This window comes from Mandrillus leucophaeus, unplaced genomic scaffold (genome assembly GCF_000951045.1).
Source record: "Mandrillus leucophaeus isolate KB7577 unplaced genomic scaffold, Mleu.le_1.0 Scaffold566, whole genome shotgun sequence".
Lineage (NCBI taxonomy): Eukaryota > Metazoa > Chordata > Mammalia > Primates > Cercopithecidae > Mandrillus > Mandrillus leucophaeus.
Window position 1 is genome coordinate 116,758 of NW_012106097.1, and position 22,565 is coordinate 139,322.

Sequence of the window (22,565 nt, forward strand, 5' to 3'; positions counted from 1 at the left end):
CAGCCTGGCCAGCATGGTGAAACCCCATCTCTACTAAAAACACAAAAATTAGCCAGGCGTGATGGTGCGTGCCTGTAGTCCCTGCTACTCACAAGGCTGAAGCAGGAGAATCACTTGAACCCAGGAGGCAGAGGTTGCAGTGAGCCAAGATCGCCACTGTACTCTGGCCTGGGTGACAGAGCAAGACTCTGTCTCAAAATAAATAAATAAAATAAATAAATAAATAAATAAAAAAAATCAAAGTGCTTAGGCTAATCCTGATATATACTAACTCAGTATGTGTTAGTTATAATCATCCTAATGCTGTGAAGATAGGATTTTTAGAAAGGACTCCCTGTGTGTTCTGAGAGACCATGTACATTACTGTCCGCTAACACAGAAGTTATTTTTTCCGGGTGGAAAGTCAGTCGCATGGTAAGAGGCAACCCTGCAGAGCAGGCTGCTATACTGGCCTCAGACATGAGCTGTGGGACTACACCTGTGAGGCTGTTTACTCTCCCTCAGGCGGGTCCTGACAGTGAAGTACAGGCAGAGACGCTTCCTCAGAACACACTGGTGAGGTCTGAATTTGATAGCTCACATAAAAGCCCCAAGGTCTGACACAGCAGGCCTCAGATAACTGTCGATCCTAAATTTCTTTCTGGTAAACCCTAGCATGAAATGTACATGCTGACAGTAATGTCTGGTTCCCCTTGCTCCTCCAGTATCAGACAATAAAGGCCTATCAAAACATAATAAAAAGCACATATGCCGACACAAGAATAATATAATTCCTCTTTCATCCCAATTCTATAATTATTTCCCATCATTCCAGGAGGCAGAAGAAGAGAGAATCTTCTTTCTTCAGGGCCAATGATTTATGGCCGTTTGCATGGTGCTCTTTCTAGGAAGCTCTGCAGGTTAACACCCCTGTGGCTAGAACCACTCAGGGAGAGATTACAAATATTCATCAAATATTTGTTTTACGAAGACTAAGTTAATTTTTTTCTTGCTCCTGTATCTTTTTTAAAAGACCAACTTAATTTCAACATTCATTAATAAGTAAGCCAGAGGCCTTTTGTGATAGAATTAAACATACCAAGCATCCCAAGACACAATGATTGAAGACCACACATTTTAAATGCAGATAAGGATTCCGAAGAGCAAGGCTTTGCCATAAAGAGGGGAATGGCATCTGTCCAGATTTCCTAGTCCTCTCTCTTCCCCTTATATTTAGAATGACCAGGGTCAGTGCTTAGATTCCACCTGCTTATGCACCACAGGCCCTGGGACATCACACCATGGCCAGAAGGCAACAGGAGGGCCCTGCTGTCTTGAAGGCGCTGATCACTATTATTAATACTTCAGTGTGCATTGCTCCGACCCTGGGGAAGGGAAGAGATCCCTGGAATAGGAAGAAATCAACTGGAAACAGGAGGACCTAAAGCAACAGGAAATGGTGAAAAACTCTCACTAAGCCCTCAATACCTTGGTTTCTGACAGCAAGTGGGGCTCAGGAAACAGGGATGCACTTCACGAGGAGTCACACCTGCTTAACCCTGGGCTGCTCCCCTGCTCTAGGCTGCTGAGAAGAACTGGACCATCCTTCACCCGCTCTGTAACTCCGACACTGTGGGTGGAGGAGGTGGAGCACAGGGACTTGGACCCAGGAAGACCTGTGCTCTAACCAGCTCTGCGCTTTACTGCCACATCATTCACCCCTGCTAAGTGTCAGTTCCTCCCATTTGTAAAATGGGCATAGCATCTACCTCGTAGATTGTTTTAAGAGTCAATGCAATATTTATGTGGCTAAAACCTTAGCACTGAGCCCAGGACACAGGACACAGTAAGAGCCTGGCATATGGCATTATTCAACGGCCCCAAACTCTGCACCACGAAGGCCACAGGTCACCTTTTGGGGATCTGAATTGTACCCTGAGGACCTCTGGCTCCCAGTTCCTGCTATATAGGCCTCTCCCAGGTTACTGGGGTCATTCACAGCTTTTGACCCAGCAGGAACATGTCAATCTAAATTTGTGATGTTCTGTTGCAGCCTATGCCAGACATTTAGCTCTCCCCATCATAAATCACTCATCTAATTTGGTGGCCAAGGAATACAAATAAAATGTTCACTTTGTTATTTTCATGACATGAGCACTCTTGCTGACAAAAGCAACAAGGAATAATGTACATATAGCGGTTCCTGGAACATACTACATGCTCAATAAAGTCACTGAGTCATTTTAGTATGAGTTCAGGCTGAGGCATATGTAGCTACAGGCACCCCTTATGGTACCACAGGAGCCCCGGCCCACGCTGGCAATACCTCTAAGGGGTCTTCTACTCTACCTCCATCCCCTGCTGCCTGTGCCCATGAAGCTGCAGAGGCATCAGTCCCATGACCCAGGATCCTATGAGGACCAAGAAGAGCACAAGCACAGTAACACCTGTGGGGCTCAACTGTGCAGGGGGTTCGGATACAACAAAGTGGATGATGATAGAAGTTCTGCAGTAAGCTGGCCTGGGTCTGAGTTCAGGTTCAACAGTCTGGTAATGGTGCGTTCTATAATCAGGTAAGTTGTTTCCTCCTCTGTAAAGTTGGTACGATAAGAGTAACTACCCTGTAGCATTATTGAGAGAATTAAAAGGGATGATGAAGGAAAACCCATTAGATAATGCCTAGCACTTATTAAATGTTCCATAAATACCACGGTTTTTAATACTATGTAAATATTATTGTTTCTAACACGAATATTATTAACAAAGCACCAATGCTCACGAGTTTGTTTTACAAGGTTGGAAAAGCTGAAGGAGTCCTCAGAATGGCATCCCTCTCACTTTCATTCCATGAGGTTTTCTTGAGTTGGAGAGAAGAGTTGGGCATGTGACCAACATCACCCTGTCCTGGCGAGTCCAGGCTAAGAACTGTTGCTGAAAACACCAAGACGGGGCAATGTGCCCAATCTAGACACTGCCCATAGCGTCGAGCATTTTTACTTAGAGAGAAGAAAGATGGGGAGAAATGCTATCCTACACTAAGAATATTTACTTGGAAAGGGGAAATAAACTGGTTAGAAGGTTGGGTGGGTCATTAAAAGTTTACAGTCTAAATGAATTCTTGATGGCTCTGCCCATAACTTGTTTCACCTTGGACTGTAATACCTTCTTGAAACAAGACACTTAGATGGCAATAAGCATACATGAGTTTTAATGTTGGTGATTTGCCAATGATTAAAAAAAACATTCTGCACAGTCAGCCCTCCATATCCCTAGGTTCCATAGCTGTGGATCAACCAACTGCAGATAGAACATAATGGGGGAAAAATGATGTTTGCATCTATACTGAACATGTTCTGCCTTTTTTGTTCTTGTTATTCCCTAAACAATACAGTATAACAATTATTTACATAGCAATGTCATTAATTAGGTATCGCAAGTAAACTAGAGATGATTTAATGTATATGGGAGCATGTGTGTAGGTTATATGCAAATACTATGCCATTTTATATAAGGGACTGGAGTTTCCACGGATTTGTGGGGGGGCGGGGCGGGAGGGTGTTGCCCTGAAACCAATCACCCATAGATACTGAGGAAACAACTATATGTGATACCATAATGGTGGAAACACATCATCATACATTTGTCCAAATTCATACAGTGAACAACACCAACAGTAAACCGTAATGTAAATTATGGAATTTGGGTAATAATGATGTGCCAATGTCTGTTCATCAGCTGTAACAAATGTACAAACATCCCACTGTGGTGGACGATGCTGATAATAGAAAAGGCTGTGCATGTGTCAGGGTAGGTAGGATAAGGGATATCTTTGTCCCTTCAGCTTAATTTTGCTGTGAACCTAAAACTGCTCTTAAAAAAAAAGATATTTAAAAATGAAAAACAAAGTTTTATGTGTCTGTGAATACCGAATGACTTTGCTTATTTTATTCTGCTTGCCAGTGAGAGTACTCCATGGCGGGACAGAGCAAGGTTTCAAGAGCAAAAAGACATACACAGGTCTTAGCCAGAATGCAGAGACTATTACCGTCACTGTAAACTTGAACAAGTCACATAACTCTCTGCAGCTCAACTGCCAGAAAACAGCTGTCTTGTTCAGTTGGCAGGAACTTTTATGAGATCGAAGTAAATTCTATGACTCCTTATTGAATATGCACTAGAAAGGCAAACAATAGATTCTGGGCATTTTCCAGAAATTCCAGGGGAAGGCTATACTTTTAATTTCAATATTTTAGGCTTTAACATTGTGAAAGTTGACTTCTTGCACTCAAGTGCAACTGAAGGAAGAAGTTCCATCATGTTAAATCTTTAAATGTTCCTTTATTTTAAATCACTATAGGGGGACATATAATATACATGAAGAATTTAGCTTTAGAATGTTTCCTTAAAACAGTTTCATTTTGAAAAAAACATCCAAGAATGCATCCAAGAAGTTATAACTGGCCTATAACTTAAATTCATGGTGGAAAATAAGAGGTAATGCTAACGTTTCCACGTTTACTACCTTGTTATCTTATAATCCCTAGGCCAACTACAGGCTCACAGCAACCCATTAACATTAACTTCTCAAAATGCTCTAACCTGCTGACCTAAAATAACCTGTAGTCCACTAAAGGCTGCAAATGGTACCTTTCAAAACATGTTTCACAATATCAAAACTCAACAGCTCAGCAATATTCATTAAAAATGACATGTCTTTTTTTTTTTTTCTTAATTTCCCTGGGCTCCACGGATTGTGTGTATGTGTATGAATGAGAGACAGAGGAAGAGATAGAGAATTCTGTACGTTACTCAGGTGGCATTTGGGAACAAATGGTGCTCAAAATAGAAATGGATAGTATTCGCCCTCACTCTGCCAAGAACATGGAGTCTGACCATGTCTATGGAGAAGCAGATGGCATCATGTGGGGAACCTGAGGCAGGGAAGGTGCAATACCTAAACTGATTTTGATGTTGGCAAGAGTCCCCGTTTACCAACTGAGCATGAACGTGCCAACAGCTATTGAGAAAAGAGGTTAATTTCCCAACCCTCTGTCCCTGGCTGTATATGGACCTTTTTTGGCTGGTGAGTGATCAGGCTGTAATACTGTTTCATTAATGAGTGGAATATTTTTATGCTCCTTTTCTAAGAGATAAAATTTCACTATACCTACTGATGGTGGAAATTCTTTACAAAGAATAAAGGAATAAAACCAAAAAAAATCTTCTTTTTTTCTTGGTATACTTTAGGCATTAATATATTAAAATGGAGATTTATTTATATTTGAAAAAAGGATGACTAGAATTTCTAAAGACCACCTGAAAAGTTTGCATTCTCCCACTCTCCTACTCTGCTTTCAAGTATATGCAGTGAAATCTTCAAGGATGCTATTCCCAGAGTTTTCTAAATTTCTACTTGCCTACTAATGTTTTAGTGACCTTGTCTCAACCTGAAAAAAAATGCTATCTAATTCCATTCTGTTATTTTTGTTTTTAGTAAATGAGAGGTAAAACTGCAATCTGACTTCTATTTTCGGTCCAGTTAAGATCTCAAATAGTTCATTTGCCACCTCTCACCTCTGTCTGTGCCTGGACATTTTAGCCTAAGATTGACTAAGCTACTCTGTTTCAAAGGCTAAACTGTTTTTCTAAGAGATAAAATTTCTAAGAGATAAAATGCTCCTTTTCTAAGAAATAAAAAATGTCCCTTTTTTTTTTTTAGACGGAGTCTTGCTCTGTCGCCCAGGCTGGAGTGCAGTGGCGTGATATCGGCTCACTGCAACCTCTGCCTCCCAGGTTCAAGCAATTCTCCTGCCTCAGGCTCCCAAGTAGCTGGGATTATAGGCATCTGCCACCATGCCTGGCTAATTTTTGTATTTTTAGTAGAGATGGGGTTTCACCATGTTGGCCAGGCTGGTCTTGAACCCCTAACCTCAGGTGACCCATCTGCCTCGGCCTCCCAAAGTGTTGGGATTACAGGCATGAGCTACCACATCCAGCCAAAAACATTTCTAAATCTTTTTTTCTCCATCAGTTAAGGACTGAAGACAGCTATCATTATTTGCATTTTGTAGGAGGGGAAATTAAGGCAAAAAGAAGTGAAGGGATATGCCTCTAGTCACCTAGAAATCCAGCAACAGATCTGGGATTTTAAGAGATTTGACACCCATGTTGAGAATCATGATAGCCTTCTGATGGATGTAATATGAAAATGTCATTTATCAAATAAAGATGATCATATGGATCGGGGACCAGTCAGAGAAGCACTGGAAACAAATCCTGAGGGTTTCTTAAAGGTCCGGCCCTGAGCTGGCTGCCTCACATCTATTTCATTTAATTCAGCAACATGGTCTGAGAAATATAAGCAGGAGTTTGTTCTATAATAGGCATACACTGAGAAAGCTCACACCTTCTCAGTGCCCATATACTCCAGACTTTTTTTTTTTTTTTTAAAGAGTCTGGGTCTCACTCTGTTGCCCGAGCTGGAGTGTAATGGTAAGATCACAGCTCACTGCAACCTCAAACTCCTGAGTTCAAGGGATCCTCCTACTTCAGCCTCCGGAGTAGCTGGGACCCAGTGTGTGCCTCCATGCCTGGCTAAGTTTTTAAAAATTGTTTTAGAGAAAGGGTCTCACTATGCTGCTCAGGTTCCCGGCCACTTTTATTACTTGCCTAGTGTGTATTCTTTTAGGGTTTCTATATCAGATTCTTTGTGTCCCTCTCTAATAGCCAACAGGCAGGCTCCCTGTAAACATGACAAAGCCTCTCCAATTTTGCTGGCCAAAAGGAAAAGTGTCCTGGGCACAATGGCTGAGTTAATGGAGAGCAAGTGGTAATTATCTGCTCTATTAGATCCCTCTTCCTCCAGCCCAATTTCATGGAGCCTTGGTTTAAAAAACACTGGCTGTCTGACTAAACCTCAACAACAGATTAACCATAAATGCATTCCTGGAATTTACGTTCTTCCTGCCTCAGTGCTGTATACAATTATCAGGGAACATAGACCCACAAGGGTCAGGACAGGGAGCAGCATCAACTCCAATTCTGTTAGGGCAGCATAACATTTCATTTAACACAGATAAACGCATCTTCAAAGTCATCGGCACAGTGCTACAATCTTAAAACGCACAAGCTGATCCTGTTATTCTAGTGCCTGTATGAGGTTAATGCAGCTTTATGGAAATGTTTACTTTGGAGATATGTTTTTCTTGTATAACACGGGAACCAAAGACATTCATATCTTCTGTGTTGGATCTGTTAAGAATAATAGACTTAATCACTCTAAGGCCAAACTAATTTAATTTTTGTTTTGCTGTCTGCTGTCTCTTTTACTGTCTGCTTACTGTTTAATGTTAATTTATCTCCCTCAGCAAGATAAGCTCTCATAGATAGTCCACATACCTCATAAGGCCCAGCACATAGTAGCAATTCAAGAAAAAAAAAACAAATCGATGATTGAATGATCATAATCTTATCAATGAAATGAACTTAGTTCCATAAATATGAAGCACTGCTTTAAGGCTGCTTCCTGCATAAATATGGACTGGGAATCTTCAGTATCATAAGCCAGAATAAATGAGAAACAAATGTCCTATCCCCAGGGGTAGAATCCTTTCAACATAGCAAGTCCAGGTGATCTAGATGAATTCTAGGTTGATTTGCCTTGAGCCAAGGGTTTGGGCAAGATGCTCTTTGGGATCTCCTTTATTTACATGAAACATGCCCAAACTTAACGGGAAAGAAAGCACCAGGTCTGAAAATAACCAAATAAAGACAGTTACCTGGAGAAAGACTCAGGGTACCTTTCTGTACTTTGGAAGTTTTGTCTGTAATTTTCATCCTATCCCAAGTCTTCATCACGAGTCTCCATCCCAAAGCTCCCCAGATATCAGGTTACAAGATTAGCATCCTTTTAAGACTCACTCAACTTATCATCTTTTCTAAGAAGTGTTCATTTGATTTTAAGCCTACCTTAGATGCCATTCTTCAATTTTCCCTCTATACCCTGTGCACGTGTCAATCTTTAGGCCTTCCACATCATAATTTGCTTTAAAGCATCTGTGTCCTACCATCACCCACCAGACTGTGAGCTCCTTAAGGGATCTATCTTAGTCATCTTTGTCCATTTAATACTTAAGCAGTGCCTCTATTTGATGTATAAAACTCCAATAATTGTAAGTTGAAATCAAATCAACTTATCAATGTATTTTTTTTCACCTAAATGGTAGAAGGCTTTGGTGCAAACCCTACTTTCTAGAAAATATTTCCCTTTTTATTCAAGAACTAAATAATGTAGGCAGAGCTCTCAACACTTAGCGCTCTGTAGGCATGCAATAAATAGAAGTTTCCTGGGAGGGAGGCTGTAAAAACAACAACAATAACAAAATAACAATGATAAAAATATAACTATCCTTTAGAAGGTTAAAAACATTTTTGGCTGAACATTGCATTTGTAAATCTCTTGGTCACTTCAAATTTTCTGAGTGAGAGGCATATAAATAAACATCATAAATCAGTGCATCATAGTTGCAGAACCTGAGGGGTTTTGGGACATTAAGTAGTTACTCTTAAGGGAAGTTAGTATTTTTCTTACTTTCTTACTTATGAATAGCAGAAGCTAAAAATATAAAGGAAAAGAGGCAACACGTCCCAATCATTTACAAGGGACTTAATTCACAAATACTCTACAAAGATTTGTTGCTTTAAGGTGAAAAGGTGAAAGGATATCAGAGATCGTCTTCTAGTTTAACCCCTTTATTTAATGAATAAGGAAGTTTAGCAATAGTTGCTAAAATTGACTCAACTCTTTAACATGATAATTATGAAGCACAGATATATTAATTTTCATTTTTCTTCTGTTACAAAATATACTTAAGAAGAACACTTAAACAGCTGGTTAGGACTCCCATACAACTCAGACATCAGCAGCTTTCTTTTCAAAGGCCCACAATGCCTGTTTATAAAGTGTTCATGGTAACACTTTCAGGCTGCTTCCCTCATAAATATGGACCGGGACTCTTCAGTATCGTAAGCCCGAATGGATGGGAAACAAATGTCCCATTCCGGGGGGAAAAATCCTCTCAACATAGAAAGTCCAGGTGATCTAGATGAATTTTAGGTTGAGTTGTCTTAAGCCAAGTGTTCGCACAAGATGCTCTTTGGGATCCCTTTTATTTACAAGAAATATGCTCAAACTTAAGAGGAAAAAAATCTGTTTGAGAGCCCGCAGGTAAAAAAGTGAAGTAGAATAACAATTAAGCATATCTATGGTTCTCGCCTTGGCCACAAGCTGGATATATCATTATTCTGGCCACGTGCATAAGACGAACTTACTGGTGGTTAATGAAATTAACACATATGCTAAAGAATATGTGCTTTACAACTAGAAGCTCCTCTAGCAACAAGTTCAATGAAAAAGACAGCTACCCCTTGGGAGGAAGACACTGTTCTTTTCAACTGCAGAAGCCAGGTCCTAAAGAACCTTGAGGAGACTAGATTGACAAAGGCTATGCTAATAATAAGCATTATGATGTATCCAACTCAAATTGTTTCTCCTTGATATCCGTGTGCCAAGATTCAAAGTTAAAGGCTTGAATTCAAAAGGCCACTTACTACAAGAGTTCAGTTTCAAGACACTGACGAAGGTCATCTTCAAACTAAAATTAGGCTGTTTTCATTCTATTAAATCTCAGGAAAATTATTCACAAATAGAATGAGAATTTATTATGCTCGATATTCCCATCACTTTAATAACTTTCTGAGAGCATTGACAAATCTAATTTAAAAAGATAAATTTGGACTCTAGCTCCTATAATTAAGAAAAATACTGTTCCTAATGTGAAGTTTTCTTAAATTGCCATTTAAATTTAGGCAAGTCATTTATTTGATTAGGCAAGCCTTGGGCTTTTTGAGGGGGGAAGAAACAACATGTATTGATTACTAGATTCTGCACTATTTTTTGTCTGGCATATTTAAATGCCTCATGCCAGCAACCTCATTTGGAAAAGTGCTTGGGGAGCTTTTGTTCTGTGCCCAGGAGCCACCGTGTCATGGAAAACCTTGGATCAGACTACATGTTTCTGTGGTTTTCCCTATGAGGCACTAGTGGGTTGCTGCCCCACACAGGGCAGGAATGCAGCAAGAGGGGGTGCCCTTCTTGGGGCAGAGTCTTCACTTCCCATATTTCTAAGACAGCAGTGGAGGCAGGGCACAGGGAATTGGAAGGCATTGGCCTTTATCCCTATTCGGCTAGCTACCAGTTTCAACAACTTTGCTGTGCTTCCCTTTTTTCTAAAACAGCACAACTAGAAGCTATTTTCTAAGGATTTACCACCAATGGAAGACACAGGCCTGGGAAAAATGAAAAGACACTTAAAAATCTCCCTCAATGCTAGTTTTATACATGTATTGTGATTTCTGTTAGTTCACAATTCCTGCTCTTGCCAGCCCTCTCCCACTGAGTAGTCCCTAGCCAGTAAAATAATAAGCCCATGAAAACACATCCGAAGGCACATATAGCACAGTAAGATGAATGATCTTGTATATCAATGAATATGAATTTAATCTTTTAGGAACCTATTAAAGGAAGCCTTAACTTCTCTGTGTTCTCTTCACTAGAACTAATTTCCAAAAGGATAATCCCTTTTTATTCTGTCATTAAAATTACCAGGTTTGCCAGGTCCTCCAAAGTCAAGCTCAAATGTCACATCTTTCAAGAAACCTTTCCTGATCTTTTAAACCAGATGGTCTCTGCCTCCTTCAAACTCCCAAAGCACTTTTTTCCCCTGACACTAACGTTCTACGGCCATTTTTAAAATTGATTATTATGCTCCTAGAGGTAGGGTCTTATGTGATTTTTAATCTTGGTTTCCACTGAAGGCCCACAGGGCTCCACTGTACTGAAATCCATCAGAGTGCCTGACTGAAGAGTAGGGGGTGGAGACTGGGACAGGGTTTTCTGTGTAATTAGAACGGGTTCCATATGTGTAGAACAGAATAGTATAATGCATAAAAGGAAATGACAGAAACGCTTCTATACTGACACTGGTTTTGTGTGTCAGTAGGTAAGCAGGGAAGTAGCAGCATTTTGGTTGTCTTGGTTTTATGGTGCTCTCCCATCCCCTTTACCTGATTCTCTGATTAGGACTTTTGGTAACAGAACATTCTGTCATCATTAACTTTTGCTTGACATCGGATTATTTCTAAATACAGTTTGGCTGACTGTCTTCTGATCGGCCATTTCAGAGAAAATGAAGTTAGGTTAAACAAATACTATGTGAAAGGCTACATTTGATTTGAACAGCCAAGAGGGTTTCCTGGGTACAGAGTCTTATGAAGAATCTCCTATTTGCTCTGGTTAATTTGATACTGCATTGCCCATAGTTACAGAGTACAATCCCCATCTGTACATCACCCACAGCTATTTCACATTGGTAAACATGTTTGTCCTGATGGTTACTGAATATTTAAAGAGGTAACATCTCTTCCTGGGTCTTATTTCCCTCTGCACTCATGACTAATATAATGCTATTACATAGTGTGAACTTGAATTTGACAATTTCTTTAGATAATTTATCTCCATTATCTGGTTTGATGAAAGGGAAAAAAAAAGTGCATATTATCTTATGTAGGGAAATTAGGATCTTTAGAATGTTTAGAAATTCCAAATGGAGAATAAAGGGAACAACTCTAGGTATAAAACGCAGGACTCAAGTCAAAGGAAGCCTCTGAACAAGAAGGAAGAGGGTCTTAGTGCAAGCAAATAAGAATGTATGATTGAGATTTCACCCCGCAAGTCAAAGCCACAGAAGCTTCAGGAGCATCCTCACCCCCACCTCACCTCTTGTTTCTGTCCTCCAGCTGTAGTGTGTACACCATGTCATCAGCAGCATGTGTCTTGGAGTTACTGTCTCCCCATTTTAGCTTCAGGCTCTGAGGACCAGCAGCAGCACATTCTAGCCTAGGAGGCAAGGGTGGTAATGGCCGAGTTTTTGCTTTAATGAACTGACTAAATGGTCCAGCTCCAATTTCATTTATAGCCTGAATTCTGATCCTAGAGAAAGGAAAAAAAAAATACAGACAATGCAGGTTAAAGCAGCAGCAATACTTCATTTGAAATAAACATTGAGCATAGTATTTATTACTTGCCCCTAAAGCAATAACATAGAATGAAGAAAAACAAGTTAAATAAAGTAACTCAAGACAAATAGAAGCATGGGGTTGCTAGGTGGACAGACTATAGTCTCCATTAAAAAAAATAATAATAATAGCAAAAAAGCACGGTAGCAAGATATCTCTTAGTTCTTTAAATTTTTAAAAAATAGGTTTGTTGTCTCAGGGAAGATATCCTAAAGATATGCTTTATATTTTGTCCTAGTTACCCTTCAGCTACCTCATGGTCAGTTTTGGAAGTAGGTGAGCTATCAAGAGTAAACTAAATGAAGGAACAAATGAGTATCCTTCAAAGTCAAAAAACAAAGGACAACTCATCAATAGGACATTTCATGTCTCCCTTTTGCCAGCCTCATCCAACAATCTCTGCAAGTCTTTAACTAGAGCTAAGCATGCAGATATTGCTAGTAACAGGATGCCATCCAGATGTGCAAAAATCTTAGCTGGATATTTTCTATGTGCAGCACAGAGTTATGAATAAGAAAGATATTACCTTTATCATCTATGAATTTAAAATCAAAGAGTTAAAATGTATATATAAAATGTTATTTTAGGCCAGGCACAGTGGCTCACACCTGTAATTCCAGTGCTTTGAGAAGCCGAGGCAGGAGGATTGCCTGAGTCCAGGAGTTTGAGACCAGGCTGGGCCACCTAGTGAGACTCCATCTCTACAAAAAAATAAATTTAGTGGGCATAGCGGCACATGCCTGTGGCCCCAGTACTTGGGAGGTTGTGGTGGGAGAATTGTTTGAGCAACACAAAATGAACTCAAAGCAAATTGGTACTGAGGAGTAGAGGGTTGCTATAAAGATACCTGAAAATGTGGAATTGACTTTGGAAGTGGGTAATGGGCAGACACTGGAAGAGTCTGGAGAGCTCAGAAGAAGACAGGAAAGTCTGGAACTCCTTAGACACTGATTAAGTGGTTATGACCAAAGTGTTGATGGAAATATGGGCAGTGAAGGCCATGCTGCGGAGGTCTCAGATGGAAATGAGGAACTTTTGGGAAGTGGAGCAATGAACTTCACTGCATTGTTTCCATGTCCTAGGGCTTTGTGGAAGGCTGAACTTCCTCCTTGGTAGAGTGATAACTTAGGGTATCTGACAAAAGAAATTTCTAGGAGTAAAGTGTTCCAGAGGTGACCTGGCTGCTTCTAACAACCTGTGATCAGATATGGGAGCAAACGAATGACTTAAAGTTGGAACTTACAATTATAAGGGAAGCAAAGAGTAACAATTTGCAAAATTTGCAGCCTGGTCATGTGGTAGAGAAGGAAAGAGTACTTTCAGGAGAAGAATCAACGCAGTCTATAGAGCAACCACTTGCTAGAGAGATTAGCATGATTAAAAGGGAGCCTGGTACTAATATTCAAGATAATGGGAAAAAGCCCTTAAAGGCATTTCAGAAATCTTGGAGACACAGCCCCTGTCCTCCAGAGGCCTAGGAAGACCGAATAATTAAAGGTTTATTGAGGCCTCATTAGAAGCATATGCTGACACCACACTTTTTGTACAGCCTACAGAACCAAAGGTTTTGTACAGCCTACAGTTTATTATGAGCCAAACCAATCTCTTTTCTTTATACATTAAAAAAAAAAGTGATGTGGAAAGGCAAAGGAACTAAAATAGCTAATGCAAAGTCTAAAAATAAGAATACAGTTTGAAGAATCACACTACCTGATTTTAGGACTTAGTATAAAGCTACAGTAACTAAGAGAGTGTGGTACCAGTGAAAAGAAAAACACCTAGATCAATACAAGAGAATAGAGACTCCAGAAATAGACCTACACAAACGTGGCCAATCAACTTTTGACAAAGATGCAAAAGCAATCCAATGGAGAAAAGACAGTCTTTTCAACAGATGGTGGTGGAATAATTGGATATCAGTAGGAAGAAAATAAACCTCAGCTTCAACCTCACACCTTACACAAAACTTAGCTCAAAAGGGACCACAGATCTAAATGTAGAATATTAAACTTTTAAGAAGAAAACACAGAAGAAAACCTACTACCTAGAATTAAGTAAAGAGTTTTTGGATATGACATGAAAAGCATGATCTTACATAAAAGAAAAAAATAAAAAACTGGATTTCATCAAAATTTGAAACTTTTGCACTGCTAAGAGAATGGAAACAAATAGATACTGGAAGAAAATATGTGCCAACATTACATCTGACAAATGATTTGTATCCAGAATGTATAATGACCTCCCAAAACTCAGTTAAGGAAATAATCCATTAAAAATGGGCGGAAGACTGGAATAGACACTCTACCAAAGAGGAAATACAGATGGCAAATAAGGACACAAAAACATGTTTGACATCATTAGCCATTAGAAAAATGCAAACTAAATTGGCAATGTAATACCATTATGTTAAAAAAGTGCTGGCAGGGATAAGGTACAACTGGAACTCTCCTATTTTGCTAGTGATAATGAAAACTGACATGGCCACATAGGAGAACGGTTTCCTTTTAAATATATACTTATTACATGACCCAGCAATCCCAATCCTAGGTATTTACTCTAGAAAAATTAATATTTATGTTCACACAAAAACCTGCACACAAATGTTTACAGCAGCTCTACTTATAATCACCTAAAACTAGATAAAGATCTGCCTCATAGTTTGGAATGTAGTAAATACTCATCTCTGATAAAGTAGAGCAAAAACTCCATCACAAAGGGCCTTACTTTTCCCAGATTCTATTACACTGGGGTTGCATCAAGTCTTCTGTAGATAAAGCAATGTACGTCTCTCGGTATAACACTGAACGACTAAAACTCTTCCTTGCCTCCCACATGAGTCTTATAAGATTGCTTTATGGTGTTAATACAAGAGTTTCTTTCTATGATTGGAATGTAACATATTTTTCTGCAACTGGAAATGAAAAGTCTTTTTAAAAAGGCAGTCATCATGATGGTAGAAATTACTACCCTCTTCCCCTTCTCAGGAAAAGGAAATTAAGCCGGACATTAAGTTTTAGTCTTTCTTCAACAGTGTAACACATTTCCTCACCTACAAGGTTTATATTAAGGTCCTTCCAGTGTCCAAACCACCATTCCTTCCCTTTATTCTAGGTACAAACATTCCCAGATTCCAGAGGCCAAGATCCTTTCTGCCATCTGCTGGCTTACCTTGCATTCTAGGGGATCCTACCCTTTGCTCTGTGCCACTGAATAGCTCTTAGCTACTTTAATACACAAAAGAAAATAAGGTAATGAGTTCCTTAAGATTGTTGTTCTATTCTATTCAAGAAAAAAATTGCTAAGAGATTTAAATCACTTATAAGAATTTAAAAATAGTTTAGAAGATACAAGTATCAAGATACAAAAATAAATTTAGATTTGGTATTTGATTTCTGTTGTAAATTCATTTACTTCCTCAAAGCCTCCCTAGTATTTTGGTAAGTACTAGGTTCTTTATATCTTTAGCTCTATGGTTTTCCAATCTTTCACTGCGTATATTTCCTAGGCATATAATCTTAGCTTTAACACACACCACCACCACCACCACCACCACCAAGAAAACTGTGGTAGCATTTAACACTCTTTAGCAGTGTAGCTTCTCTGGGAATCCTGCTCATCAATTTGGAGACCTTGGAGAAATTATTGAACACTTTTATGTAACAGTTTCCTTATCTATAAAATGGGGACAGTGACTTTTTTCTGCAATTGCAAAGAAGATTACTTAACTAAGATAAGGGATTTATGTATTTTCTAATTTTTAATACTTTATACTCTACAATAAAATCAGGAGAGGATTCAAGACAGCCAAAAGCACTAGCAAACTTTCAAGTGTTCATTTTTGGAGTCATGATCTTGATGACTTCTTTGGGAGTGCTACGTCTTGCCAAAAGTGCTGGCACAGGGGCAGGTCTCACTGCGGCTGCACTATTACACCACCTCACTTTATAACATGAGTAACCTGCTGATCCCACTTCCTCCAAGGAATGGCCAAGGACTCACCAACAGCTGAAAGGATGGGCTTCTTTATGAGCCATCCACAGCAAGGTGAGAGTGAGACAAAGATCTCAGCAATTGAAGAAAACAACAATGGCAACCATCACTACACACATTGAGAACTTGCCCTGTTCCAGAAAATGCACTAGAGTGGGAAGTACTATTACATCTGCTTTTAGAGATGAGGAAACCAAAGTTAAACGCAGAGAGGTTAAATAACTTGATCTAAATGACAGAGTGGCCACTAGGGGTTGAAAGCTAGGTTTGACATCTACAGTATCATCTCTGATTTCTATGCTGACCCCATAAGGTAGGAGCTACTTTGTCTGTTTTACAAGTGAAGAAACTGCAGCTCAGCAAGGTCGTGTCAGACACACGTTAGATCCAGGCGTGAACAGGACTCCCTTTAGGTGCAAAGGCCCTGTGAGTCTGGCATACCATACGGTCATATCGTAACAGGGACCAAATATGGCTACCAATCCCACCAAATGATCATGTTTAATTCAAACCACACTTTCAGTTCAACAATGACCGTCTGCCAAGGAAGCAGGCATTTAGAAGAGTCAACAAGTTTACTTCACTTTATTCAAGCAGCATCTGGCCCTGAAATCAACTATCTAGATTTTAAAATGCTCAATTCAACCTATCCTACATTTTGACAAAAACACATTTTGTTTCAGCAAAAATACATGAACATTTACGTGTATAGCTGATGCACTGAGCTAACTTTAATTGTTTCTAATGATGATGTAACATTTAAAATGGAAAACAATTGAGGAACTGATAAAATAGAATGAAACGATGTTGCATTATGGGGAAAACATAAGGCCTCTGAGCATGGGAGGCTGAGACAGCTGAATGAGGACTGAGGCAGTTGCTGTTTGTTTTGGTTTAGGGTGAAAAACACAGTATGTGAAAATAATTTCCTAATTCAGTGAGAGGTGACATTGGACTAATGGGCAAAACACTAACCTGAGGAACCACTCCAAGAATTCACCTCAGAAAATAAAAATTGAGTTTTAAGTTTCATTAAATTAATTAGAGTTTATCCAAAACCCAAACTTGAGAAGTTTTCTCTTTAGTTCAAGTAACATGCTAATCTTGAAACCTAGATAAAATCTGCAGGTCTCTGTTTTGTTTAATTTGCATTATGTCTGTTTAAAAAATCTTCAGCTCTGCAAATTAAGTACAAGGGAAGTAGCATTTTCCTTTCCAATTTGGAGAAGTGATGTAACCCCAAGCAAATTTTATCTTGGCCAGGCTGATGTGAAAAATCTCTTCATGTTTCCGGGAGTCTGCAATATTCATCAATATACTAATATTATTGATTAAACAAATCAAATAAAGAACCGCATTCTTTATAAATTTTGATTAAAAATCCACTATTAAAGGATCAAATTTTATATGCCACATACACTCATGCTTTAGAAGATCATAGCCTTCTGCAATGCACTTTATATACATAATCAAATTTCTACTACAAAATATATTAAAAGAAGAATGACTTTCAAAACAAACCATCCTTAGCTGGGAAGACTTCCCTCATCAGGACTGGCCATCCCAGAACTCAGGATGTTGAGAGTGTGGGTGTGAAGGAGACTGAGAGGACCCGCAGCCGAAGGGACTAGGGTAGGAGAGGCCTGAGAAGCAGAAGATGGGCTGGCTTTTACAACAGCCCTGCCCTGGACTATCATCTAATGAAGAAAAATATGAAAGAAGAGAATCATCATCAGAAAACATCTGAAGTATGAAATAATAGCAAACACAGAAAATCCCTTTTGGCGGGGAAAAGATGGGCTCAGAGTAAAGTTATTCATAGAAGGCTTCCTGGAGAGGGGAGTCGGAACTGGCCTCCCACCAAGCTCCTGCTCCTGAAAGCTCCTTTGACACCAATGCCACCATTCCAGCTCCAGGCACTGAGACTTGCTCTTCTCATACCCTGCTCTGGAGGCAAAAAAAACCTTGAGGGATAATGCCAGGTTTCTACAGATAAGATCTCTACCTATAATCTGGTTACGACCCATCTTTCAGTTCATTTCTTTCCTACCAAACATTAACAACAGATTTTCTGATAATTTATTTACTATGTGTCAGGCCCCATACTAGGTACCTGACCTCTTATCTACAATACCTAACAACTCTGTTAAGTAGTGAAAATTATTATCCCCTTTTTATTGGTCAGGAAACTGAGGCACAGAGAGCTTAAGTAACTTCCTAAAGTTTGCAGAGACAATAAATAAGGGATAGGATTGAAGTCTAGGCTGCTTGACTCCAGTCTGCTACCACTGAACTACTCAGAACTTGTCTCCTAGTACAGCCCACCTCACCTTGTTACGACAAAATGATTTATGATTCACTTCTTGGCAGCCTAACATAGTGCTTACCATATAGTAAGGGCTCAATACATGTTATTTTTAAGCCTTTTGTACTTAGCAAAAGGAGTACAAATGAGCATAACAAACAAATCTACTTTAAGTTTTGGTTGCCTGCCAGTTCAGTATGAGTCAGGCATATAATAAGGTTGTTTTAAAAAAGTAATCTCAGGCAATCTCACTAACTGCTCAGTACGGAGAACAAGGAAGGCAACAGTCCTGGTCTGCTCTGAGCCAGTCAACCAGACCATTCCTGGAGGTACGGGCACTGCACGTCAGAGAGGTCACCAAAAACCTAACAACACTCAAAGAGGATGGAGGCAGTTATAGAAAACCTATGCTAGTGAAGACAGTGTAAATGATGGTGGGATGGTTAAATAAGAGACAGCTGTCATTATAACATAATGATGTTTAGGCCCCCTGTGGGGCCAACTGCGGTCTACAGGAGTAGGGCTCAGACACCTGTATTTTGAAAAGGTTCTCCAGGCAACTCTTATATACATTGACATTTAAGAATCGCTGCTCTAGGGCCAAGCTTTTCAAGTTTTCATAAGCATCAAAATCTTCTGAAAGGCCAATTAAAGCACAAAGTGCTACGCCCCACCCCTAGATTTTCTAATTAAGTAGGTTTGGGGTGGAGCCTGATAATTTGCATTTATCGAGTTCCCAGATGATGCTAATGCTACTCGTCCAGGGACCACACTTCGAAAATCACTGTTGTTGAGGAAGTTCTAAGGCCAGCAGTTGATTTTAGATATAGATTCAGATATAGAGAGGTTTATCCACAAATAGATTTAGATATAGAGAGGTTTATCCACAAATAGAATGGACTGTCTGGTGAGTGGAAGCTAGAACCACTGCTCCTGTCACTGAAGATGCTCAAGCCATAGAAGGACCAGGAAGGAGTGATACCAGGTGATCCGATGACCCTCTTATCTTGCCAAATCTATGACTACTTGGCTGGAAGCATACAAAGCAAAGTTAGGTTTTCATTTTTAATAATACTGTTTTCCTTCAAACTAAAGGACAAATTCAATTTCGAACTCAATTATAAACTTAAAGGAATGCCTTTAAAAGTAGCATTGTAATTCCTACAGAATTGAAATTTCTACAGAGTGTGTCAGCAAGCCAATGGGTAGTTTGCTTTAATAGCACCCATGGAGAAATGACCAATCCATTGAAAAAGCTTTTTCGCATTAGGACATTTACTAGAGAGGTGTACAACCCCGTCCTGGCAACACAGAGAAAGAATAACCTTGGTATGAGAACAATATGTAACTGCTGAAGGCTTAAAAAAAAAAAAGAAAATCAAACAAAAGAAACAAATCTTTTATCCAAGCTCCATGGTCTGCTTAAAATGTTTCATTCCACATATTTTTATCTAGAACATCATGATCTGTTCACTTATATTTTAACCAATTTATAGGACAGAAAAAAGGTGAAGTAAAAGTTGATTGGGCCAAAATTATACCTTTGGTTCCCTGAAATACTCATTCTGTATTTCACTATAATTATTGCAATTATGTTTTTGAAACATAAAACAACAAGACTGTGGTTTGAACATAGTTCTATTAATACTATATAGTATACCCAATTGTGTGCTATAGAAACTAAAATTCCTAAAGCTGTAAACTGGTTGGTCTTAAGTATGAATTATTTTTTTTTTATTGTTTATATTTCTTTATTGAAAAAATACTCATTTACTGATACTGGCGCACCAATATCTTAGTTATAAACATTAGCAAGTAAAAATGTTAATTGAACTTGGTCCCTAATATTTAGTTTATTATTTCATGATATAAAATATAAAATATACTATTATTAAATGATAAATACTGACTCACAAAATGTAATTCAGATTAAGTGAACAATGGATTAAAACTAGAAACAATTTAAATATGATAATCCATATTTGAAATTTTTTGTCTATTTGTATATAAACAGAAATGGGTATGTAAAATTGTCCTACATGTTAACCAGAAATAAAACAAACTACTATAGAATGATATTGAACATAAAAGGTTTTGATTGATTTTCATTCATTTCGTAGGCTATTATTTTGAAAAATCAGCCTCTACTTCAAGATGTAAAAGAAAAAGCAAGTATGAATTGTTTTTACCTCAAGTATGTAATGTCCAATTTATAATTTATTGATTGGCCAGCAAAGACAGTCTAAAGTTTTTTTTTTGTTTTTTGTGTTTTTTTTGGCCAAGATCAACTGTATGACTAGGACCAAACATTTGCCTTTTCTAAAGCTATTAAATTGCCATCTGTCTAAAATGGTATGTTCAAAGCTATCTTATAAGGAAAAGGTGGCATTCTCCCAATGTGAGTTTCTTTTCACATTCAGCTCAATGTACTAGCCTTGGCATAATAATACTGAATTAAATTATTTATGCTGCATTCATTAAACACTTTTTAAATAGGGTCTTGAGGTTTTACTACCCAAATCTAAGCTCACCTTTCCATAGTTGCTACACTACTAAACCCTTTCATCTTCTCCATAACAGAACTATCCTCTGAGGTGCTTTCTGGTATGTGGAAGATATTTTTGATAATTTCAGCGGTTACCTGGCATTTCCTTAGTAAACAATGATTCTCAACATGTGTTCCCTCAGTTGAACCCTTGAGCTCTAGATATTTTTTTATTAGTCATTAAACAACCATAGGTTGTTTAATGAAAGTCAACATATCTCTAATGCCATCCTTTTAGAAATCTTAAAAGTTTTATCATCATTTAAGCCACCGTTAAGGTCGGCACAATGTCTGGAAGAAGCCAAATTCTTGGGCTAACGTATTGCCAAAGACCTTTTATAATTTCTGACTTGAGTGTTCAGAGGACTGACTTGAGGATTTGAGTCCACTCTGGGGTAGAGACAGGTGTGGGTCAGAGTGGACACAAAACTGTGCAGTGAGTCCCTGCACCTGTGTGGCTTTTTCACAGGTCTTCTGGCCTGAGGGATCAAGGTGAGACAAGACCCTGGACATCTGGGCTCTTAGAAACAGCTAGGAGAGGACATTCACTGGTCATTTTCCCCCAGCGGTTTACTTAGAGCCCCAAGTGCTGATGTGTTGATGCAGATTTCTACTCCCCCGCACTCACCGGTAGGTGGTTTCTGGAAGGAGATCTTTCATAACATGCGTGGTGGTGTTGCCCACGGTAATGCTAGTGTCTCCTAGATCAATGTTGTAACCAAGGATTTCAGATCCGTTATTGCACGGCTCTTCCCAGTTCAGTACAAGGCACGCAGAAGGTGAATCAGGGTAGGCATCGAGGGGCTCCTCCTCCAGGACACAGAGAGTGGAGATGGGGTCAGGGGCAGACGCTGGTGTCTGGCAAAGGACAAGTTCACTGTATGGCCCTGGCCCTGCTTGATTGAAGGCCTACAAAACAGAACAGCAAGACGAAGGCCATATTACACCATTAGCACGTTTTGATGCCTCTGAGTTAGCTGCCATTAAATAAATCTAAAGTAGTACACATTTCCAGACATGCAGGTAGAAATAAATCCTAGAAAATGTCTACTGTCTGATGACCACCTTCCAAAACATGCCAACCACATTTTTTCCATTATTAAAGCAAAATATGGCCATCATTTCTTATGAAAAATAATTTTAAAATAATATTTTATATTTGCATGACCTATTTCAGTTTATACATCATCTTACATGATCTTCATAATAACCCACTATGGTAGATCTTAAATGGTAGGTATTCTTATCTGCCTTTTACAGAGACGGGAACTCAGAGTCAGATTAGATAACTTAGGCCTCAGATTTAGAGGCAAAGCTGGGACCGGAATCCAGTTTATCTGACTTTTAAGTCTAGAGCTGTCCTGGAATAGCAATAGGAAGAGGCATCTTCTATCTTCCACATGAATAATAAACTCATCCCTGAAGTCAATCCTTAGCACTCATCTGACTTTACCCAAGAGCAAGAGCTGATACCTAATCACTCCCAGATCTTTCAAATGCTTATTCATCACTAGGTCTCCAAGATGCCACACTTATTTCTCCTCCTACCTTACTTGCTGCTGCTGCCTCTCAATCACCATTACTGCTTGCTACCATCACCCTGATCTCTTA

The 22,565-nt window shown here is 39.1% G+C and overlaps 1 protein-coding gene across 1 annotated transcript in view; it reads right to left on the bottom strand.

The window, feature by feature from the left end:
- FNDC3B (fibronectin type III domain containing 3B) overlaps positions 1-22,565 on the bottom strand; it is a 310,570-nt gene that overhangs the window by 45,587 nt on the left and 242,418 nt on the right. Inside the window, exons 21-22 of the mRNA XM_011998294.1 lie at positions 21,583-21,863; positions 11,816-12,028 (exon numbers count right to left, since the gene is read on the bottom strand). Coding sequence (XP_011853684.1) covers positions 11,816-12,028; positions 21,583-21,863 — 494 coding nt within the window. The remainder of the gene's footprint in view (positions 1-11,815; positions 12,029-21,582; positions 21,864-22,565) is intronic.